Source organism: Strigops habroptila, chromosome 2, assembly GCF_004027225.2.
Source record: "Strigops habroptila isolate Jane chromosome 2, bStrHab1.2.pri, whole genome shotgun sequence".
NCBI classification, from domain to species: Eukaryota; Metazoa; Chordata; class Aves; order Psittaciformes; family Psittacidae; genus Strigops; species Strigops habroptila.
The window spans coordinates 121735472-121758944 of NC_044278.2; the positions used below are offsets into that span (position 1 = coordinate 121735472).

Here is a 23473-nt window from a genome sequence, read left to right on the forward strand (position 1 = left end):
CTCCAGGCTCAACAGCCCCAATGTTCTCAGCCTGGCTCCATACGGGAGCTGCTCCAGCCCCTGCTCATCCTCGTGGCCTCCTCTGGACTTGCTCCAACAGCTCCATGTCCTCCTTATGTTGATGACCCCAGCACTGCACACAGTGCTGCAAGTGGGGTCTCCCCAGAGCACAGCAGAGGGGCAGGATCCCCTCCCTTGACCTGCTGCTCACGCTCTGGGGGTGCAGCCCAGCACATGGCGGGGTTCTGGGCCCAAGTCCTTCTGCTCAGGCTGCTCTGAATCACTTCTCTGCCCAACCTGTAGCTGTACCTGGGATTGCCCCGACCCAGGGGCAGGACCTTGCACTTTCTTTTATTAAAAAGCATTTAAATGAGTATTTTCTTTTAGTACAACCAGAAATGATGTGCCTGTTCAGGACAGTGTTGGCTTGAATGATTTCCTGTATTGCTACCTAGATTAAATCATAGAATCATGGTGTGGTTGGGGTTGGAAGGGACCTTAAAGATCATCTAGTGATGAGAGAATGAACTTGTCTCAATTACATGTGGGTTAAAGAGCACGCAGACAGGATTTAGAGCCGGAAACCTGTCCTGGATCTGTGCTATCTCCTCCCATCACACCAATCTGCTTCAGGAACACCTCAAGGTAGAGACGCCAACTAACCTGTGGTCTCCACTTGGCAGAGATGTTGGCAACGTGGTGGAAGCTCTCTATGGGGACCTCCCGCCCCCCATCATGCTGATCGGGCACAGCATGGGGGGGGCCATCGCCGTGCACACGGCGGTCGCAAACCTGGTGCCGAGTTTGCTGGGGCTCTGCATGATCGATGTGGTGGAAGGTGAGTGTGTGTCCCCCGGGATGGGGCTCTGCCCCCTTGCCTGGGGTTCCATCCCTTCGGATTGGCTTCTGTCCCTTCGGTGGGGTCCTGTTTTCCACATGGATCTTTTATCCCCAAATGCAGAAAGTTTTGCCCAGCTTTAATCTAATGCTGACTCCATCCTACACAAAAATGTTTCTAGTGTCACCCTTCCTTCTGCTTTTCCCAGATGGACTGTTTGCTGTTTTCCCTGGAATTTCTTTGCAATACTTTGTTATTGGGGAGTAGGGGGGCTTTTTATATGACGCATGGTGTCTAATTAGTGATTATTGCCTTCTCTTGCTATCTGAACATCCTATCTGTTCAAATATTCATTTCCTAATGTAGGAACAAGTATGACTTTGGGCTGTACCAAAGTACCAAGCTGTACTTTGCTTTCCAAGCTGTATAAATCCCCAGTGAGCTCCATCTCGCTCTGAGGGTGTTCCCTGGGAGCCAGTTCTCTATACAGGGATGTGGCAATAATTTCAACAGATGCTATAAAGTTGTAATACTTGGATTTAGGTACAGCCATGGATGCACTCAACAGCATGCAGAACTTCTTAAGGAGTCGTCCCAAAACATTCAAGTCACTGGAGAATGCCATTGAGTGGAGGTAATGCATGAGCTTATGTAGTCTCTAAAATCATAGTGTCACAGACTGGTTTGGTTTGGAAGGGACCTTAAAGCTCATCCAGCTCCAACCCCCTGCCCCGGGCAGGGACACCTTCCACTAGAGCAGGTTGCTCCAAGCCCCTGTGTCCAACCTGGCCTTGAACACTGCCAGGGATGGGGCAGCCACAGCTTCTCTGGGAAAAGTCTGTGCCAGCGCCTCAGCACCCTCACAGGGAAGAGCTTCTGCCTCAGAGCTCATCTCAGTCTCCCCTCTGGCAGGTTAAAGCCATTCCCCTTGGCCTGTCCCTCCAGGCCCTTTTCCAAAGCCCCTCTCCAGCTTTCCTGGAGCCCCTTTAGGCACTGGAGCTGCTCTGAGGGCTCCCCTTCAGGAGCCTTCTCTTCTCCAGGCTGCCCCAGCCCAGCTCTCTCAGCCTGGCTCCAGAGCAGAGCTGCTCCAGCCCTCGCAGCAGCTCCGGGGCCTCCTCTGGCCTCGCTCCAGCAGCTCCACGTCCCTCTTGTGCTCCTGCCCCAGAGCTGGATCAGGGCTGCAGGGGGGGTCTCCCCAGAGCGCAGCAGAGGGGCAGAATTTGTCTCTTTTCTCCATTTGCACTCACTTTCCCAATTACTGTCACCAGTTCCTTGGCTGCTTTGATAGGGAGAGAGGTCTCAAAGATCATTAATTTCCCAGGAGCATTGGCTGTGCATTGGAGAAGGATCCTTTCAGAGGTTCAACTAATGGAAAGTCTCATGATATGAATTGCAGCTTCCTTGTAAGGGTCCCAGCTCTTACAGAAGCAGCTTGAGATATCCATCCCACGTGAAAGAAACAGGATTCAGCAAGAATTACTTACACGTTTGGCAACCAAGTTTGACAGGGACAGGTTTTGTGGTTACCTTTGTAGGTTGGTCTAGAGCAAGCCCACTTCTGTTCCCAAATACCCACACAGTTTCTGACCTCTCCCTGTCCCCTGCAATGAAATGGGTACAACCCTCTTTCAGTGTTACCCCACCAGTGCTTTTAAATCCACAGTTACAGTGACAACAGGACCTTCAAGTAGGTCAGTGTGTAGCATGAGCCACTCCAAATGTCTTCTGAGAATGGGATGTTTGGGGAAATAATGAGCAGTAAAAGGGTTTTACTCCTGTTTGTGAGCCTGAGAGTTCCTGAATCTGCTCAGTGATTGTTTCTGCCCTTCTTCTGATTTTAGTTTTATTTCTTCTCCTAGTGTAAAAAGTGGACAAATAAGAAACCTCGAATCTGCCAGAGTGTCTATGGTCGGTCAAGTCAAACAGTAGGTGGTTTTTGGGTTTGGTTTGCTTTTTAAAGCTCTTAAAATCATCTTGTCTGGTTTATAATACCATGAATGTACTTGAAAGGGAAGATTTCTTCTAGCAAACACAGATTTCTTACCATTTGATCACAGTTGATGCCAACAGCAGCAGTGAATTGTTATCATGGCGCTTGGAGGAAACCTGGCTAAATTTCCCTGGGACAAAATCCACCAAGAACCATGTTCTAAAGAGATTCATCACTGCTGGTTGGGTGTTCCTTGGGTTGTCTGGTTTTCTGAACACATTAAGAAGTAGGTGTTGTCTGATGCCTCTTCAGAAATCATGTCCTAAACCAAATTGGTCCTTTGGGTATGGAATCTTTTGCTTCCTTTTAGTAATGCTTTGATTATCTGTTGCATTTGGGGAGTGATCTGGGTGGGTTTGGAGGGGTCAGAGGAACCTGCTTGTGCCACTCCAATCCTTGACATACCCAAAGCCTTTACAAATACCTCATACTCCATGAAGTAAAGCTGTTGATTGTTTGACCACTTTCTGCCTCTGTTTGCATTGATATTTGCTCTGGGACACACATGCTGCACAGGCACTCGATCCCATGGCTGCATCTTCCATCCAAAGCTACTTTTAAGCTTCAAAGGACTTTTTCAGCCACTATGTGAGAAATTGCTGAACACTTCAGGTTAAAACCTGTTCTTTTTGGCAGGGAATCACTTGCTGGTTTTATTTCCCAGGTGTGAAGGGGCTGCCAGTCCTGAATGTCCTAAAGCCATAGTGGAGGGTATTATTGAAGAGGAGGAGGAGGAGGAAGAGAACGAGGAAGGGGGAGGCTCTGTCAACAAAAGGAAGAAAGAAGATGACACAGAGGTAGGAAGTTTCTTACTGTGTTTTCAGCTATGTTTGTACAATGCTCCCGTGAAGAGCAGCCACCAGTAGCTACCCAAATCATCCTGATATAAAAGGGAGCAACTCCAGGGACCAAAAGCTTTATACTGGGAATGTTGTTTTCCTTCTTCATTTCATACCACCTATTCTAACTTGGGCTGTTACCTGAAAGCCTGGGTTTGGTTTTCTTTCCTGAGCTGCTCACAGATTTAATGTGTGTCACCTGAAATAAGGCTTCTGGCCTGAATGAGAAATGTTCTTTTCTGAGTCTCTTTGTGCTGTTTTTGTTCGGTTCCAGGGCACAGGAGCATTCAGGAGCTCATCCAGATGATTGCAACCCAGGAATGTAAATTCCTCGAGGAAAATCACTGTAGCCAGCTTAGCCCCTTGTATTTCTGTGTCACCTGGGAGCCAAGTCTGAATGTTCAGATCATTTACAAGCTATTTGTGCCAGTAAAACCAAGCAAATTGAGCACCCTGAATACTGCAGCCTTCTCATAACTCCTGCTGGCTTTCTTGTTCCCTACTGGTGTACATTGGCTGTGATTCAGGGAGGAATTTAGGAGCAAGGAGGCTCATCCCCTTGGAATCTCCTCCACCAGAGGGAGCCAGTTATTTCCTAGATGTACATCCAAGTGGCCCTCAAGTTCATTTTCTTTCAGCTGTTTTACTGATGCCTAATGCAGAACTCTCTCCTTTTCCTCCCTGCAGACAAAGAAGGAGCACTTATACACGTGGCGAATCGAACTGGCGAAAACAGAGAAGTACTGGGATGGCTGGTTCAGGGGGTTGTCAAACCTCTTCCTGAGCTGCCCAACTCCAAAGCTCTTGCTTTTAGCTGGTACGTGTCCCTTCCAGTCCTGTTCAGCTTCAGTGGCTGTTGACTTCAGTGATGTCCTGCTTGGATTTCAGGGAATAGGGTTTGGCTAATGTCTTTCTCCAAGAACACCAAACCTGCCTCTTCCACTTTGGCTTTTCTATGTATCTTGAACTATAAAACCATCCATGCCATGGATTTAATCCATGCCAACCTGGAATTGGTTCAGAACCTCTAATATCAAAGCAGCACATAATCACATACTGTGTCTTGCTGCTGTTGGAGGGGTGGGTTTGTTCTATGATGTGGAAGAAGGGCAACAGGACAGATCCAAGCTGCCTTTCAGCCTCCACTACTACAGTACTTGGGCATGGTTTGAACTTAATTTCAACTGAAAGTCAAGTTATTGATATTCTGCAGCCAGGTGTAGACCCCTTTTTGTGCCTTAATAGGAAATACAGTGTGTAACCAAGACAAATATCCTTTTAAGTTGTAGGGAGGGATGTATTCTTGCAGTTTTGGCTGGGATTCTTTCCTGCTACTTTACTCTCTTGAGGTGCAGCAATGAAATGTCCTTCTGGTGGGTGTCAGGGATGTTTCTTTTGTCAAATCTCTCTTATCAAACTAAGGAGTAAAGCCCTGCTCAAACAGTCATGTTCTCTCTGGCTTTTCTCCAATACATCTCTTTATTTAATTGTAGGTGTTGACAGGCTGGATAAAGATCTAACAATTGGACAGATGCAAGGTAAATATTTAATACTGTTACTCTATCCTTATGGTAATGCTCTTTTTGGGTGGTAGCTCGTTGCTATGGGTACACACAGGAGGAAGAGCTGGCGTGGCCTCTTACCAGATGCAGTCTGTATCAAAACAAATGTGCATTAATTCATCCATCCCAAAGTGTCTGTGGATGTAGGGAAAATGGAGAAGTCGAGAAGGGAAATGTTGCATTAGGGGTTGTGAAGGGCTGTTGCCATGGTTCTTGTTGAGTTTAGTGTTCAGCTTCAGCCGTGGAGCTGCCACACTTCTCTTGGATCAGAATGGCCATGAGGGCTTCTTTCTAACTGGTTTTTCCCCTTTTAACTACATTCCCAGTGTTCCTAGCTAGAACATGTGGGACCATCCAAAACTAACTGGTCTCCAGGTGCTTCTGACAGGCATCAGACCAAGATTCAACATCTATATTATGTTTTTTATTTGTTTCTGCCCCCCATCCCTGGCAGTGTTCAAGGCCAGGTTGGACACAGGGGCTTGGAGCAACCTGCTCTAGTGGAAGGTGTCCCTGCCCGTGGCAGGGGTTGGAGGTGGATGAGCTTTAAGGTCCCTTCAGTCCAAACCATTCTATGAATTAAACAGCTGATTTTTGCTTTGGAAACTGCTGTGTGTACTATACAGTTTGCTCTGGACTTCTGGGCCTTCCCTGCTCCCTCTTCACCACGTGATATAGTGAGATTTAATGAGGTTTGTTTCTAAAGAATCTTTTGTAGAAGAGTTCCTAAATTCACAGTGCTGTTAAGGGGATAGTGTCTGATGTTTTCTCTGTACACACAAACTGCTTGTCTAAACCACTGCAATTAGAACTCAAGATCATTTAAAAAGCAGATCTTTTGATGCTTTTTATGATGCTGATATGATGCTTTTATGATGATGATGATCAAGATGACTCTCTTGATCCACAGGGAAGTTTCAGATGCAAGTCCTCCCACAGTGTGGCCATGCAGTCCATGAAGATGCTCCAGATAAGGTGAGCTCCACTGTGGGGTTGAAGCTAGATAAGTCATGGTCTTCACAGCTTAAATGCAGGTGGGATCTGTTACTTGCTCTGATGCAGAGACTGTACTTTAGGAATTGGTGTAGGAAACTGGCCATTTGCAACTGGCTGTTGGAGGGTGCTGAGGCGCTGGCCCAGGGTGCCCAGAGAAGCTGTGGCTGCCCCATCCCTGGCAGTGTTCAAGGCCAGGTTGGACACAGGGGCTTGGAGCAACCTGCTCTAGTGGAAGGTGTCCCTGCCCGTGGCAGGGGATTGGAGCTGGATGAACTTTAAGGTCCCTTCCAACACAAACCATTCTCTTATTCCATGATTCTGCGATAGAAGCAGGAATGTGGTGCAGCTGATGGAGCCTGTGGTTGGAGACATGTCTGGTTTTAAAGCTTGTTCTACACTGACCGCTGTGAGGGTAAAACTCTGCCTTTCTGTGCTTCACTTCACCAGTCTGAAATAGGGATTTTTGTCTAAACATACCAACTTCTTAGATTGTTATTCTTTTTAACATACATTCTCAGCAGTATTATTACTGTCAGGTTACTGTCGGTATTATTACTGTCTTGATTTCTCCTTTCTGGGAATAACTTCCTCCATGATTTCACCAGACCTTTTTCCCTTCTAATCTTAGGCATTGTTATAAGAATTACTGAAAGAGGTGGAGAAAAAGTTTGGTCAGATTGTGAGATCAATGTCAGGGTAAAGCTGAAAGCATGTAGTTCCCTTTGGTTTCTTATATAAAAGCATGTTATACAGAGCCCTTAATCTTAAAGGGGCAAACTCGGTTCAGCAAGAGGAGTTGAGGGCATGGGCTGTTGTTGGAAATGCTACAGGCTTTGAAAACCATCTGGATTTCTTGTTATCTTCATGTCCCTTTAAATTCTGACCCATTTTTTAACCCTTCCCTCAGGTTGCTGAAGCTGTTGCAACGTTCCTGATCCGTCACAGGTTTACAGAGCCCATCGGTGGATTCCAATGGTGAGGCTCAGTGTGTGCTAGAGCTGTGCAGTCCTTGGGCAGAGCTCTGCTCTTACTGCCTCTGTGTTTGGCTCTCAGGGTGGGAGGTTGGAGTTCTAGCATAATGCTAAAACCACATGTAATCAAACAGTTTTGAGTCACAGCAAGTAATGCAATGGCATTAATGCAAGGTCCTGCACACGAGTGAGGGCAGTCCCAGCACAAACACAGGCTGGAGAGACTGGATGGAGCAGCCTGAGGAGAAGGACTTGGGGTGTTGGGTGAAGGGAAGCTCCCCATGACCCGGCTTCAGTGTGTGCTTGAGCCCAGAACCCCCCCGTGTGCTGGGCTGCACCCCCAGAGCGTGAGCAGCAGGTCAGGGAGGGGATCCTGCCCCTCTGCTGCGCTCTGGGGAGACCCCCCTGCAGTCCTGATCCAGCTCTGGGGCAACAGCACAAGAGGGACATGGAGCTGCTGGAGCGAGGCCAGAGGAGGCCCCGGAGCTGCTGCGAGGGCTGGAGCAGCTCTGCTCTGGAGCCAGGCTGAGAGAGCTGGGCTGGGGCAGCCTGGAGAAGAGAAGGCTCCTGAAGGAGAGGCCTTAGAGCAGCTCCAGGGCCTAAAGGGGCTCCAGGAAACCTGGAGAGGGGCTTTGGCCAAGGGCCTGGAGGGACAGGCCAAGGGGAATGGCTTTAACCTGCCCGAGGGGAGATTGAGATGAGCTCTGAGGCAGAAGCTCTTCCCTGTGAGGGTGCTGAGGCGCTGGCACAGGGTGCCCAGAGAAGCTGTGGCTGCCCCATCCCTGGCAGTGTTCAAGGCCAGGTTGGACACAGGGGCTTGGAGCAACCTGCTCTAGTGGAAGGTGTCCCTGCCCGTGGCAGGGGTTGGAGCTGGAGGAGCTTTAAGGTCCCTTCAACCCAAACCAGGCTGGGATTCTGTGAATTGATGTTTATATGTTCTTTCTAAACTTCTCCCACATTCAGTTGTCTTAAGGAAATCTCCTTCCTTGGATGGGAGGAGCAAATAGTCCCAAGCCAATTTTGTTCTTTATGGCCTGCCAGGAGGCAGAGGTACAAATTTTATGGTACTTAGTTTAAATAATATTTTACTTAAGGAATCATGGCCCTGTGTTTTGGAAAGAACTTGCACCACTCTTCTTTGGCCAAGAGATACTGGTGGGATTAGACAGGTAAAGGATGTGCTTCACTTTGCAGACTTCCTCATGTGTTTTCATATCAGAATGAACTGGAGAAACCAGGTCTCTGCCAGGTCACAGAGAGAGTAGGTTGTGACTGATAAGGTTGATTGGAAAAACACCCAAAGTCTTAGTTACAGCACCATGAACTAATAAATAAACCAAGCTCAGAAGGTCCTGATCTCTTTTGGGATCATCTTTCAGGTGGATGGTAAAAGAAGCAACTTTTTAAGCAGTTTCTTAAGCAGTCCTGAAAAGTCTTCTTGCTTTTAGCTAAGAAGTCTTCAACAAAAGCTGAAAGCCCCAAAATGTGTGATGCTGTAGGACTGGCAATGCTAAAGAGAGATGGCTGGATGATCTCCTCCTTTTATCCCCCTTTATCCTGTGCTCTTGGGGATGAAACAGTAGAAATGCAGGACTGTGGGCTGTGTATTTTGAATCCAATGCAAGGCTATGGTGCAGGCTGATGTGTGGTGAGAGAGGGAGAAGACCAAAGGACTGCAGTGTAATGTTGGATCTCCAGCAGGTATTTGGCAACCTGTGCTGGCTGGAAGGTCCAGCCTGTTGCTCCTGCTCTTATGAGTGTAGCAAAAGCAGGTTTAAAACAAGAGGCTTGGAGGAAGGGAGGTGACTTGTGTGTCCTTTGAGCCACAGACAGCCACATATGCAGCTTTTGTGCTTCTCACTACTTATGTAGCTTCCAAGTTGCTGTTGAGTGCATCAATGCTGCTTTTATTCTGCATGATAGACTCTTTTTGGCCTTGTTTATCAGCTGAATTTAGGCTGTTGCAGAGTCAGTCTGCAGAGAATACCTTGATTTTAACGTGTGACCTCTCTTCCACTCTCCTTTTTCCCTCCCTAGTGTGTTTCCTGCTTGTTAATACCCTGGTGTTCTCCAGCACTGAGTCCTGTTGTAAATAAACTGCACCAGAGGCCACTGTGATGTATCCATATCCTTTCATCTCTCCAGTTCAGCGGCAGTGAGAAGTTGGTGTGAGATTCATCCCCTTAGAACTAGTTCTCCAGAATGTGTAAATGTTTAGGGACTTCCTTGCTGGGAAGCAGCTTGAACTGAAGACCACGAGAAGCTCTTCAGGCCCTCAGAAGTGGGCTCCTCTCTGCTGCCACAAGGAAGGACCTCCTGAAATCCCAAATAGTTGACCATAACTCCATCAATTCTCAGGCTTTCTTGGACCCAACTGCAAAGGGGCTGTTGGTATTCCAGATCCACCGGGGGCATTGCAGCGTAGCCAAAGGCTTCAGGATTTCTCCATGGAATTGTCTCATCATCTTTGAAGTGCCCCTTAGGTTTGCTTTTTATACATGTTTCTTTCCCCTAAAGCATCAAGGAATTGGCTTCATTGGGAGCTCAGGTTTTGCCTCACCAGTGCCAACCTTATGGGTTAAGCTGCAGGAAGAGCCCAGATGCTGTTTCATGAGCGAGGCTGGATGGGACCGTAAACCAAAAAGGTGAGGGGGGACCCTGAGCTCCATGTCAGTCTTGCAGCTTTCTTAATGCTCATTTCAAGTTCTTGCTGAGAAAAAACCTCCTGGATAACTCCATCTGCTGCAGAGAGAGAACAGGCAGGAGCCTCTGGGCCTCTGTTTAGGGGGAAGACCCAAGAGCAGCAGTAACAACATGCTCAACAGGCCTGGAATGTGCTTCTGCTTCCCTCCTTGTTGCCGCTACACACAACTGAGCAGAGATCAGCACCTTTTGGATGAAAGAAATGGAAGATGCTCATGAAATAAAACCCTGGAAGAGTTTGGAGCCAGTCCTGCTGCTGCAGAGGTGGAGCTGCTGCTGCATTGCTCCAGTACTCCCCAGTATTGGAGGAAAGACCTTGTTTTCCCTGTCACCCTTGACCAGTTCGCTGCCTGCCTTCCAGAGATCCATGTAAACGCCATAGTTGCACGGAGAGCTTTGCTTCAGGGTTAAATTATCCACAGACAGTTTGCCAGGTTGCTGAAAGCAATCACTCTAAGAGCAAGCAGACACGTTTTGGAGCAGTTTTCCTCAATGTTTTGCCAGTGGATGTCTGAAATCCCTTTTTCTTTTGCCTTGTGTCCATACCCCCTCGATGCTGTATGATGAAAGCAGCGTTTAACGCTGTTTTGCTGAGGCAGAGTTCTGTTGTTGGCCTGATTTTGGGAGCTGTGATGTCGACGTCCTGTGACAAGAGCTGTCATGAATTCTTGGCCTTCGAGAGGTGCAGGTGGGGTGAAGGGAGATGGTGTGAAGAGCTGGCAAAGCCTGGTTGGACTTTGGTGTTCACCCTGGTGGAGACCTCCCTCATCTCCTCCGCTCCATTCACACGTGAGTGCTGGACACAGCGGTCGTGGCCTTGCTCTGTGTCCCTTCCCTGACCCATCAGGGTGGGAAATGCCTGGATTAGAGACAAGCCTCATCCCAGAGAGCTCTCCTCTCTCCTGGCACGTCACCCATCGGCGCTCAGGTGTTAAAAGAGCAATTGTTGGCTCCCAGCACTTCCCTCTGTAAGTCACTGTCTGAATTCTTCCATTACTTTACTATGACCATGATGTAATGTCCACCCCTGGTTTAGTTGCTGATGGATTAAATGGAGTTGAGATGCAAAGCAGCACTTTTCCCAAGCTGTATCCTGAAGATTGGCAAAACTCTTGGTCCTTTCCAGATGATTCCTGTGGTCAAACTGTTAGAGATGGAATAATACAGTGTGTTATGTCCAGAGTCTCACTTCACGGGCTGGTTAAGCATGTGCCTGTTGTCATACTCATGAATGATCTTGGTAAAGCCACATTCCTCCGTGCTGAAGTAACGTTGGAGGATCTGGCTTTGAGGGATTCATTGTGGTAACTCCTCGCCTTTGCCTCTCACCCCTTTCATTTGCTTTTCCACTTTGTGAGAGCTTAAACCAACAAAACCCTCCATGGAAAAGCCAGCCCGTTTTGTATCCTGTAAAAGCCCCGCTGGAAGATGAATGACTGTTTCTGAATCCTCTGGGCTCCCTGGAATTCTATTTTGTTGTTAACATTTGAGAAGTGAGTGGAAAATAATAAAGAATTCAACAGCCTCTTGAATGTGACATTGCTCCATGCCGAGCTCTCAGCCCTGACTCACACGGAAGACGTGCAGGGGCTCACATAGCCCTGGCTTCACTAAGAGGTGACAACAGGGACAGCAGCAGCATTGGGGGGCTTGGAGGGGGAATTCCTTTTGGCTGTGTCAAGCCACGTGCATTGTGAGACTGTCTGAAGAGAGTTAATGCTTCTGTTGTGGTTTCTTCTTCTGTTTCAGGGAGCTACAGGCGGAGACAAGCGGTGTTTAGGTGAAGGATAGCACAGACTGTGGTGAAATTAAATGCAGAGAGAAGAAGTGTTCTCTTTGACTCATGAATAATGGGGACATGGCAAAATCCCCCCAAATTACCAGCTTTGGACAAGGGCCTGTAGGGATAGGAATGAGCTTGGAGCAACCTGCTCTAATGGAAGGTGTCCCTGCCCGTGGCAGGGGGTTGGAACTGGATGAGCTTTAAGGTCCCTTCAACCCAAACCAGGCTGGGATTTGATGGTTCTGTGCAATCTCTCTTGATTTATTCCAGTTGTTGGATTGAGGATCAGTGGAAACTTTCACAATGGAAAATCCCAAGGCTTGGCAGGAGCAGAAGATGCAGTTTGGGAGCTGGTTAGTCACAGGGCTCGCTCAAATCAAACCCAGTTCCTGGATTATGTGCACCAGACCAAACCATCGGTGCCTTGGAGATCACAGGAGCGTTGGGATTGTTGGAAAGAGCTATTTCCTGTATGCCAAAGCACATAGTTTTGCTTTGACTACAGATCCTGCTCACCCTGAGCTCACTGCCTGTCTCTGCACACATTTAACCCAGCACAGCTCCTCCATGCTGGTGTTTGGGAACTGGTGGTGACTGGGGTGAAGGATTCAGGCAGACACAGCCTCTTGGTGTTTGCTTGCTGAATCATGTTGTTGTCAGAGCTCACTTCTCTTTTGAGCCTTGTCTTTGTCTTCAGCCTGCCCTGGTCCAGATGTGAAGTGGGTGGGAGATGATACCAAAGCCAGTTAAAAATACGGATGCTTCTTGTGACTGTGGTTGCAATACAGAGATCCTCAGGCTGTCCAGATGGGTTTCTTCCCTCTGACTGCAACAGTGGGTTTTCAGACATGATGCAGCTATAGGGAATCTTCACCCCCCACCCCCCTTTTAGCAAGGGAAGGAACTGGGCAGCCTCAGCAAGCCCATTCCAGCCCTGATTGCCCATTTGTGATTGCTGAGGTGACAGCAGGTCAGGGAGGGGATCCTGCCCCTCTGCTGCGCTCTGGGGAGCCCCCCCTGCAGTCCTGATCCAGCTCTGGGGCAGCAGCACAAGAGGGACGTGGAGCTGCTGGAGCGAGGCCAGAGGAGGCCCCGGAGCTGCTGCGAGGGCTGGAGCAGCTCTGCTCTGGAGCCAGGCTGAGAGAGCTGGGCTGGGGCAGCCTGGAGAAGAGAAGGCTCCTGAAGGGGAGACCTTAGAGCAGCTCCAGTGCCTAAAGGGGCTCCAGGAAAGCTGGAGAGGGGCTTTGGACAAGGGCCTGGAGGGACAGGCCAAGGGGAATGGCTTTAACCTGCCAGAGGGGAGACTGAGATGAGCTCTGAGGCAGAAGCTCTTCCCTGTGAGGGTGCTGAGGCGCTGGCACAGACTTTTCCCAGAGAAGCTGTGGCTGCCCCATCCCTGGCAGTGTTCAAGGCCAGGTTGGACACAGGGGCTTGGAGCAACCTGCTCTAGTGGAAGGTGTCCCTGCCCGTGGCAGGGATTGGGACTGGAGGAGCTTGAAGGTCCTTTCCAACACAACCCATTCTGTGATTCAATGACTTCTGAAAGTCATAGAAATAGGAAAATCTCCCTCAAATCTGCACTGGTGATGGTGAAACTGCTCCCGCCTGACCACAAGGGTCTAAGCTCATGGTTGGGAAGCTCTCAGAGGTGATTTTGTGATAGATCTCGTTGGTAACACCAGTATCCTGGTGAACACCACACTGGGGTAGCTCAGAGCAACCCTCCCCACTTTCCCTCTCTCCACTGCCCGATTGCAACAGGGCCAAGCCACTGGCTGGCTTCTTGTTCAGAGAGACCATCCCAGCGCTCCAAAAACTTCATCAGTGTGTTCCCACATTCCACAGGGTCTTCAGGAATGGAGGAGCACCCGGGAGGTATCAGCAGGAGAGACTTTAACACTGATTTTCTTCCTCCCCTCCACTATTGCTTTGTATTTTGGGTGCAGAAGGGCCTGGGAAGGAGCTGGGGGGAGGTTTCTGGCCATCAGCCCTTCACTGGTTGGAACTGGTGCTCAGCACTGCTTAAAACTTAAGACCTAGATCTCCAGGTAAGGTCAAAACCGTAGTGGATGGGTTGTTCTTCCCCATAAAACATGGCCCTGGTGCATTCTAACACCCATCTCTGAGCCTGGTGCTCTGCTCCCAACCCAAACCCACCAGTTCTGTGCCCAAACCTGCCTCCCTTGGCTCTATCATCTGCCCTGATGCATCCGTGTCCACACAGCATCCGAATCCTGCGGGATAGTGCTGGGGTTTTCATTCCAAGCTTTCCTGTTGGATGCTTGGCTGGTTTTGACCAAGCTTTCCCAGCCTGCTGGGGTGACCTCTATCCACGTGCTGCTCTTTCCATAAGGAAAATGTGTGTGTGTGTGTGTGTGTGTGTGTGTCAGCTCCGTGTTCCGTGTCCCCCTCATCCCCTTGTGTCTTGTTCAGTGTCCTACAAATAAAGCATTTGTGAAAAGGCTGGAGTAGGAATTCCTCCTTTCCCTTCCTTCAGCTCCAGCCCTCGGCCTCCTCGGAGCAGCCCAGGAGGAAGGGTGTGGATATATCCCAAATATCCCCTCACCCATCCAGGAGGAGGTGGAGGGGGGATGCTTTAGCCACAGCTTTTGCTTTTCCCCTCCCCTCCATGTCCGACGGCTCCAACGTGGATAGAAACATCTGGAAGTAATAAACGGTGTTGCTCTGGAGTTAACCTGTGCTGGGTTGAACCCTCAGATTCCTAACACCCGCAATGCTGGGGGGGGTTGTTCCTGTGGGAAAAGCAGGAATTCAAGGGAATTTGCTCTGAATTTTGCTGGCTTTCACATCCAGACAGGTTTAACAGAGCCTGGAAGGGCTCCTGGAGCATCTTCCCAGTGCTTCCCGGTTCCGGTGCTGCTCACGGCTCATCCCTGTGCCTGCTCAAGGGTTAACGCGGGGCTGGATGAACACAACCATGGGTGATAAATGTGCCTTTTTGAACTCAAAGCAAGCAGGAGAACTCTGGAGTTTCTCTCCATGGAGTTTTATCCCTCTCCTTCCCAATCTTTATCCCTTTTTCTTCCAGCTAGCAGAGGCTGGGAGGCGATGGGGCAGCCTGAGGCTCCCCAGCCTGCTCTATCCCCTTGGCCTTCCATCCAGGAGGATTTTAGCCTCCAAACCTCACACAGATGAGGCTGGATGGATACAGAGAGTCTCTGTGCAGAGGCTGATGCCATCCTCCACCCTGACCCTCCCTTCATCCCGACTGTCCACCATTGGAAGCGAGAGCTCCCAGCCCGATCTCCAGCCGCTGCCAGACATCCCTGCTCCTGCTTTTTGGCCTTCCAGTCACGCAGGTGCTGTGGTCAGGATGGACAAAGGGAGCCTGTTTTGGGGATCCCAAGGGATCCGTGCTCAAACAAGCGTGATCCACACATGGGCAGCTGGAAGGCAGCAGCTTCCTTCTCCCTCCCCAAATCCCCTCTTACAGCCGCTGCCTTGTGAAGGAGAAATCCCAAACCCCTTTGGGATGCAGAGAAAGGGGCCCCTGTGCTGTTGCTGGGATGGAAGAGGAGCGTGGAGCTACACAGTCAGGTCCAGGCGCTGCAGCAGGTTTAGTGGAGGAAGGAGAGTGAATCCTCTTTGCTCTGGTTCCCTGTGGCCGCTGTGTTCACTCTGAAGCCTACTGATGTCCATTGGAATGCCCTGTCACCACCAGCCCTGTTAGCCCTTTCCATCTAGGGCTGGAGGAGGGAGCTTGAGGGTACATTTAGGATCCAGGCTGGAATCAGGTGAGGGGGGACACAGACATTTACACCCCCCACATCATCCCATGGGATACCACACTGGAATATTCCCTCCAGACTCCACTTTATTGTCTTTATTTCCACCAGATTTGGCCCTGGTCGAGCAAGCACCACCACCCCCAATAGCACCCAATGCCACTGCCACCCCTTTGGATGCAGCTCATGGATGCACCCATGGGTGCCACATCCATGCGCCCACAGCGACTCATTCTTGTGGGTCAGCGCTGCACGGCCTCCGGAATTCCTGCCCGTACTCATGGATCCACTTATTGGCCACTGGAAGGGACAAGGACAAAGACCCTTGTGTGCCTCTGGTTTTCCCTATTATCCGGGTTGTTCCTGGGTGCCAGCCCCTCCGTGCCAGCCGGTGTCTCACCCCATTTGTCCCCGGCCAGCACGGGGCAGGCAGCGTGCAGCGTGTCCCCGGCCCCAGCCCCGTTCCGACGCAGGTTCCACCAGAAGAGAGCCGCGTTCTGCCGAGCAGAGAGGGGATGGATCCCGAAACGGGGACGTGAGACACAGCGTTGGGGTTGGAACCCCTGCATAGAGCTGCGAGCACTGTGGTTGGGGTTTGGCACCCCAAAACAGAGCCTTGAGCACCAGAACTTGGGGTTTCCACCCCAAAACAGAGCCTCGAGCACCAGAATTGGCATTTGGAACCACCGAAACAGAGCCATGAGTCCCCAGAACTTGGGGTTTCCACCTCAAAACAGAGCCTCGAGCACCAGAATTGGCATTTGGGACCACCGAAACAGAGCCGCAAGCTCCAGAATTGGGGTGGGAACCCCAAAACAGAGCCACGAGTCCCCAGAACTTGGGGTTTCCACCTCAAAACAGAGCCTCGAGCACCAGAATTGGGGTTGGAACCACAAAATAGAGCCCTCAAGGCTCAGAATTGGGGTTGGAACCCCTAAATAGAGCTGGGAGCCCTGAGGTTGGGGTTTTCCCCCCAAAACAGAGACAGGAGGCCCAGAATTGGGATTTGGAACCCTTAAAACAGAACCAGGATCCCCACAATTGGGGGTTAGAACCCCAAAACAGAGCCAGGACCCCAAATGCTTGGGTGTGAAACCCCTAAAACAGAGCTGGGAGCTCTAGACTTGAGGTTTTGCCACCCCAAAACAGAGCTGGGCTCCCCAAAATGGGATTTGGGGATTCCCAAAACACAGATGAGAGCCCCAGGGTTGGGATTTTCACCCCCAAAACATGACCAAGATCCCTACAATTGGTGTTTGGCACCCCAAAAGAGCGCTGGGATCCCCAAAGCTGGATTTTGGCATCCCCAGAACAGAGCTGTGAGGCCCAGGGTTAAGGTTTTGACCCCCAAACCAGAGCAGGGACCCCCCTCACCTTGACCACGGGCACGCTGAAGTTAGCGGAGATGAAGGCGGTGGAGCCACCAGCTTCCACTGCGCTCAGCTGGGGGAGAAGGAGAGACACGAGCATGGTCCTTCCCTGTGCCACGGCTGCTGCACATGGGGAAACTGAGGCACGAACCCTCCCTTGGTCCCCAACCAAGGGGGAACCCTCCCGAGGTCCCCTCCTATGGCCTGGTGCAAGCTCTTCATACCCTGCAGACATCATGTAACGTCCCACCACAGTCTGATTTAGGGCTGTCCTCTCCCATCTCAAACCCTGTTCACTCTGAACCCTACTGATGGCCAAGGGCAGTGTCTGCAAATGAGGGAGGACTCACGTAGATCATGACCGTGGCGATCCTGTTGCCCGACTTCATCCTGTAAAGGGGGCTCTTCCTGGACTGCCCCGAGAGTGAGGAGGTGGGGTGGTCATTCCCATGGGAATGGTCAGTCCTGTGTGGATGCGGCTTGGCCTGGAGGCACCTCAGGTCCTACCCATGGAAATCCCTCCCTCTCCCTTCTTTTCTCTCCCTTCCTTCTTCCTTCCCTCTACCCTCCCCTCCTTCCTCCCTCCCCTCCCAGGAATATGCCAGGCACCAACCCAGGGATCACCATCCCAGGGCCCTTCCACCCCACCTCCTCCCCAGGATCATCCCAGGATCATCCCAGGGTCCCCCTGCAGCAACATCTCAAGGAACATCCCAGGGATCACTATGAGATGTTCACCCCCAGGGACCTCCCTTGGGCACCATCCCAGGAGCACCATGGGGAGCACCCCAGGGACCACCTCCAGGAACATCCCAGGGACCACCCCAGGGACCATCCCAAAGACCATCCCAAGGACCAACCCAGGAGCAACACAAGGACCATCACAGGACCATCACAGGAACCACCCCAGGGACCACCCCAGGGGCCACCTCCAGGAACACTCCAGGGACCACCCCAGGGACCATCCCAAAGACCATCCCAAGGACCAACCCAGGAGCAACACAAGGACCATCACAGGAACCACCCCAGGGACCACCCCAGGGACCACCTCCAGGAACATCCCAAGAACCATCCCAGAAGCACCTCAAGGACCATTCCAAGAGCATCACAGCAACCACCCCAGGGGCCACCTCCAGGAACATCCCAAGAACCATCCCAGAAGCACCTCAAGGACCATTCCAAGAGCATCACAACAACCACCCCAGGGACCACCCTATGGACCATCCCAAAGACCATGCCAGGAGCACCCCAAGGACCATCCCAAGGATCATCCCAGAAGCACCCCAAGGACCATCCCAAGAGCGTCACAGTGACCACCCCATGGACCACCCCATAACCACCCCATGGACCACCCCATAACCACCCCATGCAGCCCCCAGGCATCTCCCTGACCGTAGCATGGTCGAAGTGTGGCTCGTAGTGGCCTCCCAGCCCATAGTTGACCACCTGCAGGTACTCGGCGTAGGGTGGCCTCAGGTCCAGGCCGGTGACAGCACCGATGCGCTGCTCCAGCGCCCGCACCACCGGGTCAGCCGTGTCCTTCAGCCAAGCGCTGCAGGAGCAGCCACCTTCAGCCCCCCAAACCCACCCATGGTGGGTATCACCCTCACTGCTGGGTGTGGAGGAGTCTCCCCAGGGTGGCTTCACCGTCACCTTGGTGGTGGCAATGGGGCCACAATGGTCCCATTGGCCATAGGACAAGGGACAAGGCTCCTACCTCTTGCTTATCCGGTACTCGGCTTTCTGCTGCTTCTCCCCAGAGGCGACCACGGACCTCTGCAGCTGGAGGACACACGGTGGAGGGGATGTTGCTGCAGGTGGCGACCCCACCACCAAGTAGGGACCTCAGCTGGGGTCAGACTGGTGGGTCTATACCAGCACATCCCCACCCCAACGTGTCCCACCAGGGTGATGGAAGCAGTGAGAGCGGTTGGGTCCAACGCGGTTGGGTGCCACCAAGTCAAGCCTGGCTGGGAAGTGGTTTAGGTGCATGCATGGACCTGGTTGCTCCCCCACATCTTTGGGGCAGGGTCAGAAGGAGCTAAACTGGGCTCATCCCACCCTTGGTCTCACTGCAGAAGGCTTTGGCTAAGCCATGGCTTAAACCCCCTCCTATCTCTGCATGCTCAGAGTGGTCCATCCTGGACCACCAGCTCCTGAGGCACCCTCCTTTAGGAGAAGGCCATCCCTGGGATGGGGACAGCTCACCCAGGGCCCAGCCAGCCCCTTGATGGTCTCAGCCTCGGCGTCGCTGATGAAATCATGGTACAAAGCCACATAGGGTTGGGTCTGGACCATCTCCTTCTTGGCAGGCTGGAGCAGGAGGTAGGGGCTGCCGTTGGTCTCATAGGAGCAGACGAGGTGTGGGAGATGCTCTGGGCCTGACTGGGAAGAGAGAGAAGACCAAGGATGGCATCAGAGGGGGGACAGTGGTGGGGTGGGGACCATGGCACCCCATTGCCATCCCTACCTGCCCCCTCGGGCGCTGACACAGCTCCTCGTAAGCATCACGGCTCTGTAGATGGGTGCCATTGGGACGCCGCAGGGGCTCAGCGCTTGTCACTGTCCCTTTCTCCAGCAGCTCCTCGTACTTGACCACGTTCCTCAACACTCTTCGGTTACTGGGGTCTGTTGGAGAGGAGGTGTCACCCCAAACGCTGTGTCCCCATCACCCCCTTTCCCTGGCATCGGTCCTTGGAGAGTTATCCCATGTTGGGGCAAGAAATGGGGTGAAGAATCTGGTGCCGTGCAGAGGTGATGGGGACACCCCAAAACGTCTCCCCTCCTCTTACTGCATTTGAGGTTGCCACATATACCATAATGGAGAAGCTCCCTGGAGAGGCTCAAGGCATGGGAGACGTTTCCAGCCTGGATGGGGTGTGAAGAGCCCGTCACCATCCCATGGTTTGGTTCTATTGGACACCACGGGGGTGGGGATGGGACTTGTGGCTGTACCATGAAGTAGGAGAAGGCGAGATGGTCCAGAGCATCCTCCAGGCTGCTCCGGTCCTCCGGGTTCCAGCTGCCGTAGGAGAGGCGGAAAAGGCCGACGGCCTCCTCCAGCCACGCGATGGAGTGATAATAGTCACCCGTGTCATAGGCCACCTGCGAGGCAGAGCATGGCCTGGACCTGCAGCCTGTCCCCAGCCCATCCTGTCTCCATCCCATCCCATCCCATCCCATCCCATCCCCTCCTGTACCATCCCCTCCTGTACCATCCGATCTCACCACATCCCCACACCCATCCTCATCCCAACCCCTTCTCATCCCATCCTATCCCCATCGCCATCTTCATCCCAATCCCACCTCTATCCCCTCCCATCCTGTCCCATCCCATTCTATCCCATCCCATCCCACCCCTATGCCATGTCATTCCATCCTATTGCAAGTCCCACTCATCTTGTTCCATCTCATCCTGTCGCTTTCCTATTCCCATCCCCATCCCTCCCATGCCATTCCCATCCTGTTACATCCCTTCCTTTCCTGTCCCATCACAACCACCCTGCTCCATCCCTGTTTCCATCCCCATCCCCATCCATCCTGCTCCATCCTCATTTCCATCTCCATCTCAGCCTCCATCTCCATCTTCACCTCCACTTCCATCTCACACCATCCAATGCCATCCCATCCCATCTCATCCCATCCTCTCCCACCCTATCCTATCCACACCCTAACCCTCCATCCCAGCTCTTCAATGACACTTGGAGGACTCTGCCCTGAACAAACTTCTACCAGAGCTCCCAAATCCCATCCCTGGGATTCATGGACCCTCTTTTACCCCTGGGTTGGGGCTGATCCCAGATCCAGCCAGGATGCTGGGGTGGGAGCTCTCCTTGGCTCTTCCCTCCCCAAGCCATGGATCAAGGAGAAGCCCCGTTATTCCCCCATGCTATGACTCTATGGTGGGTGGAGTCAGCCCACAGGCATCCATGCATGAGGAAAACCCAACACCTATCCCTACGGAAGCAACATTCCGGCTGGAAAAGCTTTGTGGGGGGCTCATGGAGCTCTCCCTCACCTTGCCCACGTGGAAGCAGTCGTCGGCAGAGAGGGCCACGCGCCGGCCGGGGCTGTAGAGGGGTGGGCGGGCAGCCCCGGCGCGCTGGAAGACGCCGTTGGCCATGCCCTTGACACTGAGCCCGTACACGTCCTGCAGCCGCATCAGCGCCCGCGCGGCCCCGTCCAGGTCCTCGGCTCCCGGCAGCTCCTGCTCCACCTCCTGGAAGCCATCGTGGAGAGCTGCGGGGAGGGAATGGGGTGCAGGGGGGATTAGTGAGGGTTTGGGGTGTGATCACCCTTATCAGCGCTTCTTCATCCCTGGGGGGTCTACATCCTGCTCCTCCATCCATTCCCCTGCTCCTCCATCCATTCCCCTTCTCCTCCATCCATTCCCTTGCTCCTCTATCCATTCCCTTGCTCCTCTATCAATACTCCTGCTCCTCCATCCATCCCCTGCTCCTCCATCCATTCCCCTTCTCCTTCATCCATTCCCCTGCTCCTCCATCCATTCCCTTGCTCCTCTATCCATTCCCTTGCTCCTCTATCCATTCTCCTGCTCCTCCATCCATCCCCTGCTCCTCCATCCATTCCCCTTCTCCTCTATCCGTTCTCCTGCTCCTCCACCCATTCCCCTTCTCCTCCATCCATTGTCCTGCTCCTCTATCCTTTCTCCTGCTCCTCCATCCATCCCCTGCTCCTCCATCCATTCCCCTTCTCCTCTATCCGTTCTCCTGCTCCTCCACCCATTCCCCTTCTCCTCCATCCATTGTCCTGCTCCTCCACCCATTCCCCTTCTCCTCCATCCGTTCTCCTGCTCCTCTAACCATTCCTCTGCTCCTCCACCCATTCTCCTGCTCCTCCATCCATTCCCCTTCTCCTCCATCCATTGCCCTTCTCCTCCATCCATTCTTCTGCTCCTCCATCCATTCCCCTGCTCCTCCACCCATTCCCCTGCTCCTCCACTCATTCCCCTTCTCTTCCATTCATTGTCCTTCTCCTCCATCCATTGCCCTTCTCCTCCATTCATCCCCTGCTCCTCCACAATTCTCCTGCTCCTCCATCCACTCCCCATCACCTCCTGGCTCTCCCCAGGCAGCGGAGGGGACACACATTGAAGCCTCCCCCTCATACCCTGGGTGTTCTCGGTGGCCTCATCACTGTAGACAATATTGGGCCAGTCGGAGTAGAGACGCTTGATGAGGCTGAAGGCCAACAAGGGGTTGTCCACCGAGGCCTGGGGGTCCTGGTGCAGCGCTTGGACCTTCTCATAGAACCTACAGGGCACCCACTGGGTGACGCTTTGAGTGATGCTCCGGGGTGGTGACACCCCAAGGATGGCATTTGGGGTCTGAGCCCCCCATAGCTGGGCAGCTTCACTCTGTTGTGACCAAGCTGGAGGTGAGGAGCCCCCATCCATGTAGCCAGCCCATCCCTAGTGGGGACATGGGGGTATCCCATGCCATGACCACATCCCTGGTCCTCAGCCAAGGCTTGGGGTGACCACATCCCCCAACTTGGATATAGCTGGGGGTGCACAGACAGCTCTGCTCATCCACCCACAACCCCTATTTCGTGTGTCCCCCCCCCAAAATTGGGTGCTGGGGCAGGGTATGAGCTGGGTTAACCCCCCTCCCTGCCAGGCAGCACCTACCCTTGGGACTGAGGGGATATGGGGATGCTCCCAGTGTACCCAGTTGGGGTTGGGGGGATATAGAGATGGTCCCAGCGCACCCACCCGTGTGCTAGGAGGATACTGGGATGCTCCCAGCACACCCACGTTTGGGTTGGGGGGATACAGGATGCTCCCAGTGCACACGGTTGGGGGGGATACGGGGATGCTCCCCGTGCACTCACCCTTGTGTTGGGAGGATACTCGGGTAGTCCCAGCGCGCCCACTCGGGATGAGGGGATACGGGGATGCTCCCAGCGCACCCACTCATAGTTGGGGGGGATACAGGGATGCTCCCATCGCACCCACCCGAGTGAGGAGATACGGGATGCTCCCAGCGCACCCAGTCGGGATTAGGGCCATACAGGGATGCTCCCATCGCACCCCCCGGCTCGGGGGTGCCGGTACCTGGTCAGGCGGCGCAGGCGGGCGCTCTCCTCCCGCAGGTAGGCGCGGAGCCGGCGGAGCAGGCGGCCCTCGGCGCCCATCGCCGCCCGCACGCTCCTCATGGCGCTGAAGGTCTCTGCCGGGGCGGGCGGCGGCAGCAGCGCCAGCAGCACCCCGAGCCCCAGCGCCCGCATCGGCCCCGCAGCCACCGCTCGGGGGAGCGGGAGGCTCCGCCTTGGGGGTGGGAAATGGGGGGAGCGAGGGGGTAAAGGGGAGGGTAATGGGGGTGCCCCGGATCCGCCACGCTGGCCGGGGGGAAGGAGGGGGCTGCTGGTTCTCATCCGGACTGTCCTGTTCCCATCCTATCCTGCCCCCTCCTGACTGTCCCCATCCCCTCCTCCCTGTCCCTGACCCTTTTCCATCCTGCCTTGGACTCATCCTGCCGATCCCTGTCCCCATCCCATCCTGCCCCCTCCCGCCTACCCCTGTACCCATCCTGCCCCCTCCTGCCTATCCCTAACCCCATCCCATCCTGCCCCCTCCTGCTTATCCCTGACCCCATCCCATCCTGCCCCCTCCTCACTGTTCCCATCCCATACTGTCCCCTCTTCCCTGCCCCA

The 23473-nt window shown here is 53.0% G+C and overlaps 2 protein-coding genes across 6 annotated transcripts in view; one reads left to right on the forward strand and one right to left on the reverse strand.

The window, feature by feature from the left end:
* The window catches only part of PPME1 (protein phosphatase methylesterase 1), a 34773-nt gene extending 23342 nt beyond the window's left edge, over positions 1-11431 (forward strand). Inside the window, exons 6-14 of one of the 2 annotated variants that reach the window (XM_030476840.1) lie at positions 684-838; positions 1382-1472; positions 2698-2763; positions 3493-3628; positions 4355-4484; positions 5161-5205; positions 6140-6204; positions 7133-7200; positions 9234-11431. In XM_030476840.1, the coding sequence (XP_030332700.1) occupies positions 684-838; positions 1382-1472; positions 2698-2763; positions 3493-3628; positions 4355-4484; positions 5161-5205; positions 6140-6204; positions 7133-7200; positions 9234-9252 (775 nt within the window). In that variant the 3' untranslated portion in view covers positions 9253-11431. The remainder of the gene's footprint in view (positions 1-683; positions 839-1381; positions 1473-2697; positions 2764-3492; positions 3629-4354; positions 4485-5160; positions 5206-6139; positions 6205-7132; positions 7201-9233) is intronic. The other variant, XM_030476841.1, reaches the window with a different exon arrangement.
* Positions 11432-15067: 3636 nt separating this feature from the next.
* On the reverse strand, positions 15068-23082 carry P4HA3 (prolyl 4-hydroxylase subunit alpha 3). 4 transcript variants are annotated; one of them, XM_030476842.1, is made up of 13 exons: positions 22875-23062; positions 21929-22071; positions 20817-21037; positions 19754-19903; positions 19615-19666; positions 19269-19426; positions 19007-19183; positions 18516-18580; positions 18191-18350; positions 17149-17283; positions 16803-16871; positions 15829-15925; positions 15068-15728 (listed from the first exon to the last, which is right to left on the reverse strand). In XM_030476842.1, exons 1-13 carry the CDS (start codon positions 23045-23047, stop codon positions 15658-15660), a joined length of 1671 nt encoding a protein of 556 aa, XP_030332702.1. In that variant the 5' UTR covers positions 23048-23062; the 3' UTR covers positions 15068-15657. The 4 variants fall into 4 exon arrangements, 3 of the variants coding, with proteins under 3 accessions (XP_030332702.1, XP_030332703.1, XP_030332704.1); XR_003990124.1 differs by having other exon boundaries at positions 15071-15728; positions 17149-17206; XM_030476843.1 differs by having other exon boundaries at positions 15073-15728; positions 17149-17211; positions 22875-23082.
* Between the last annotated feature and the right edge of the window lie 391 nt (positions 23083-23473).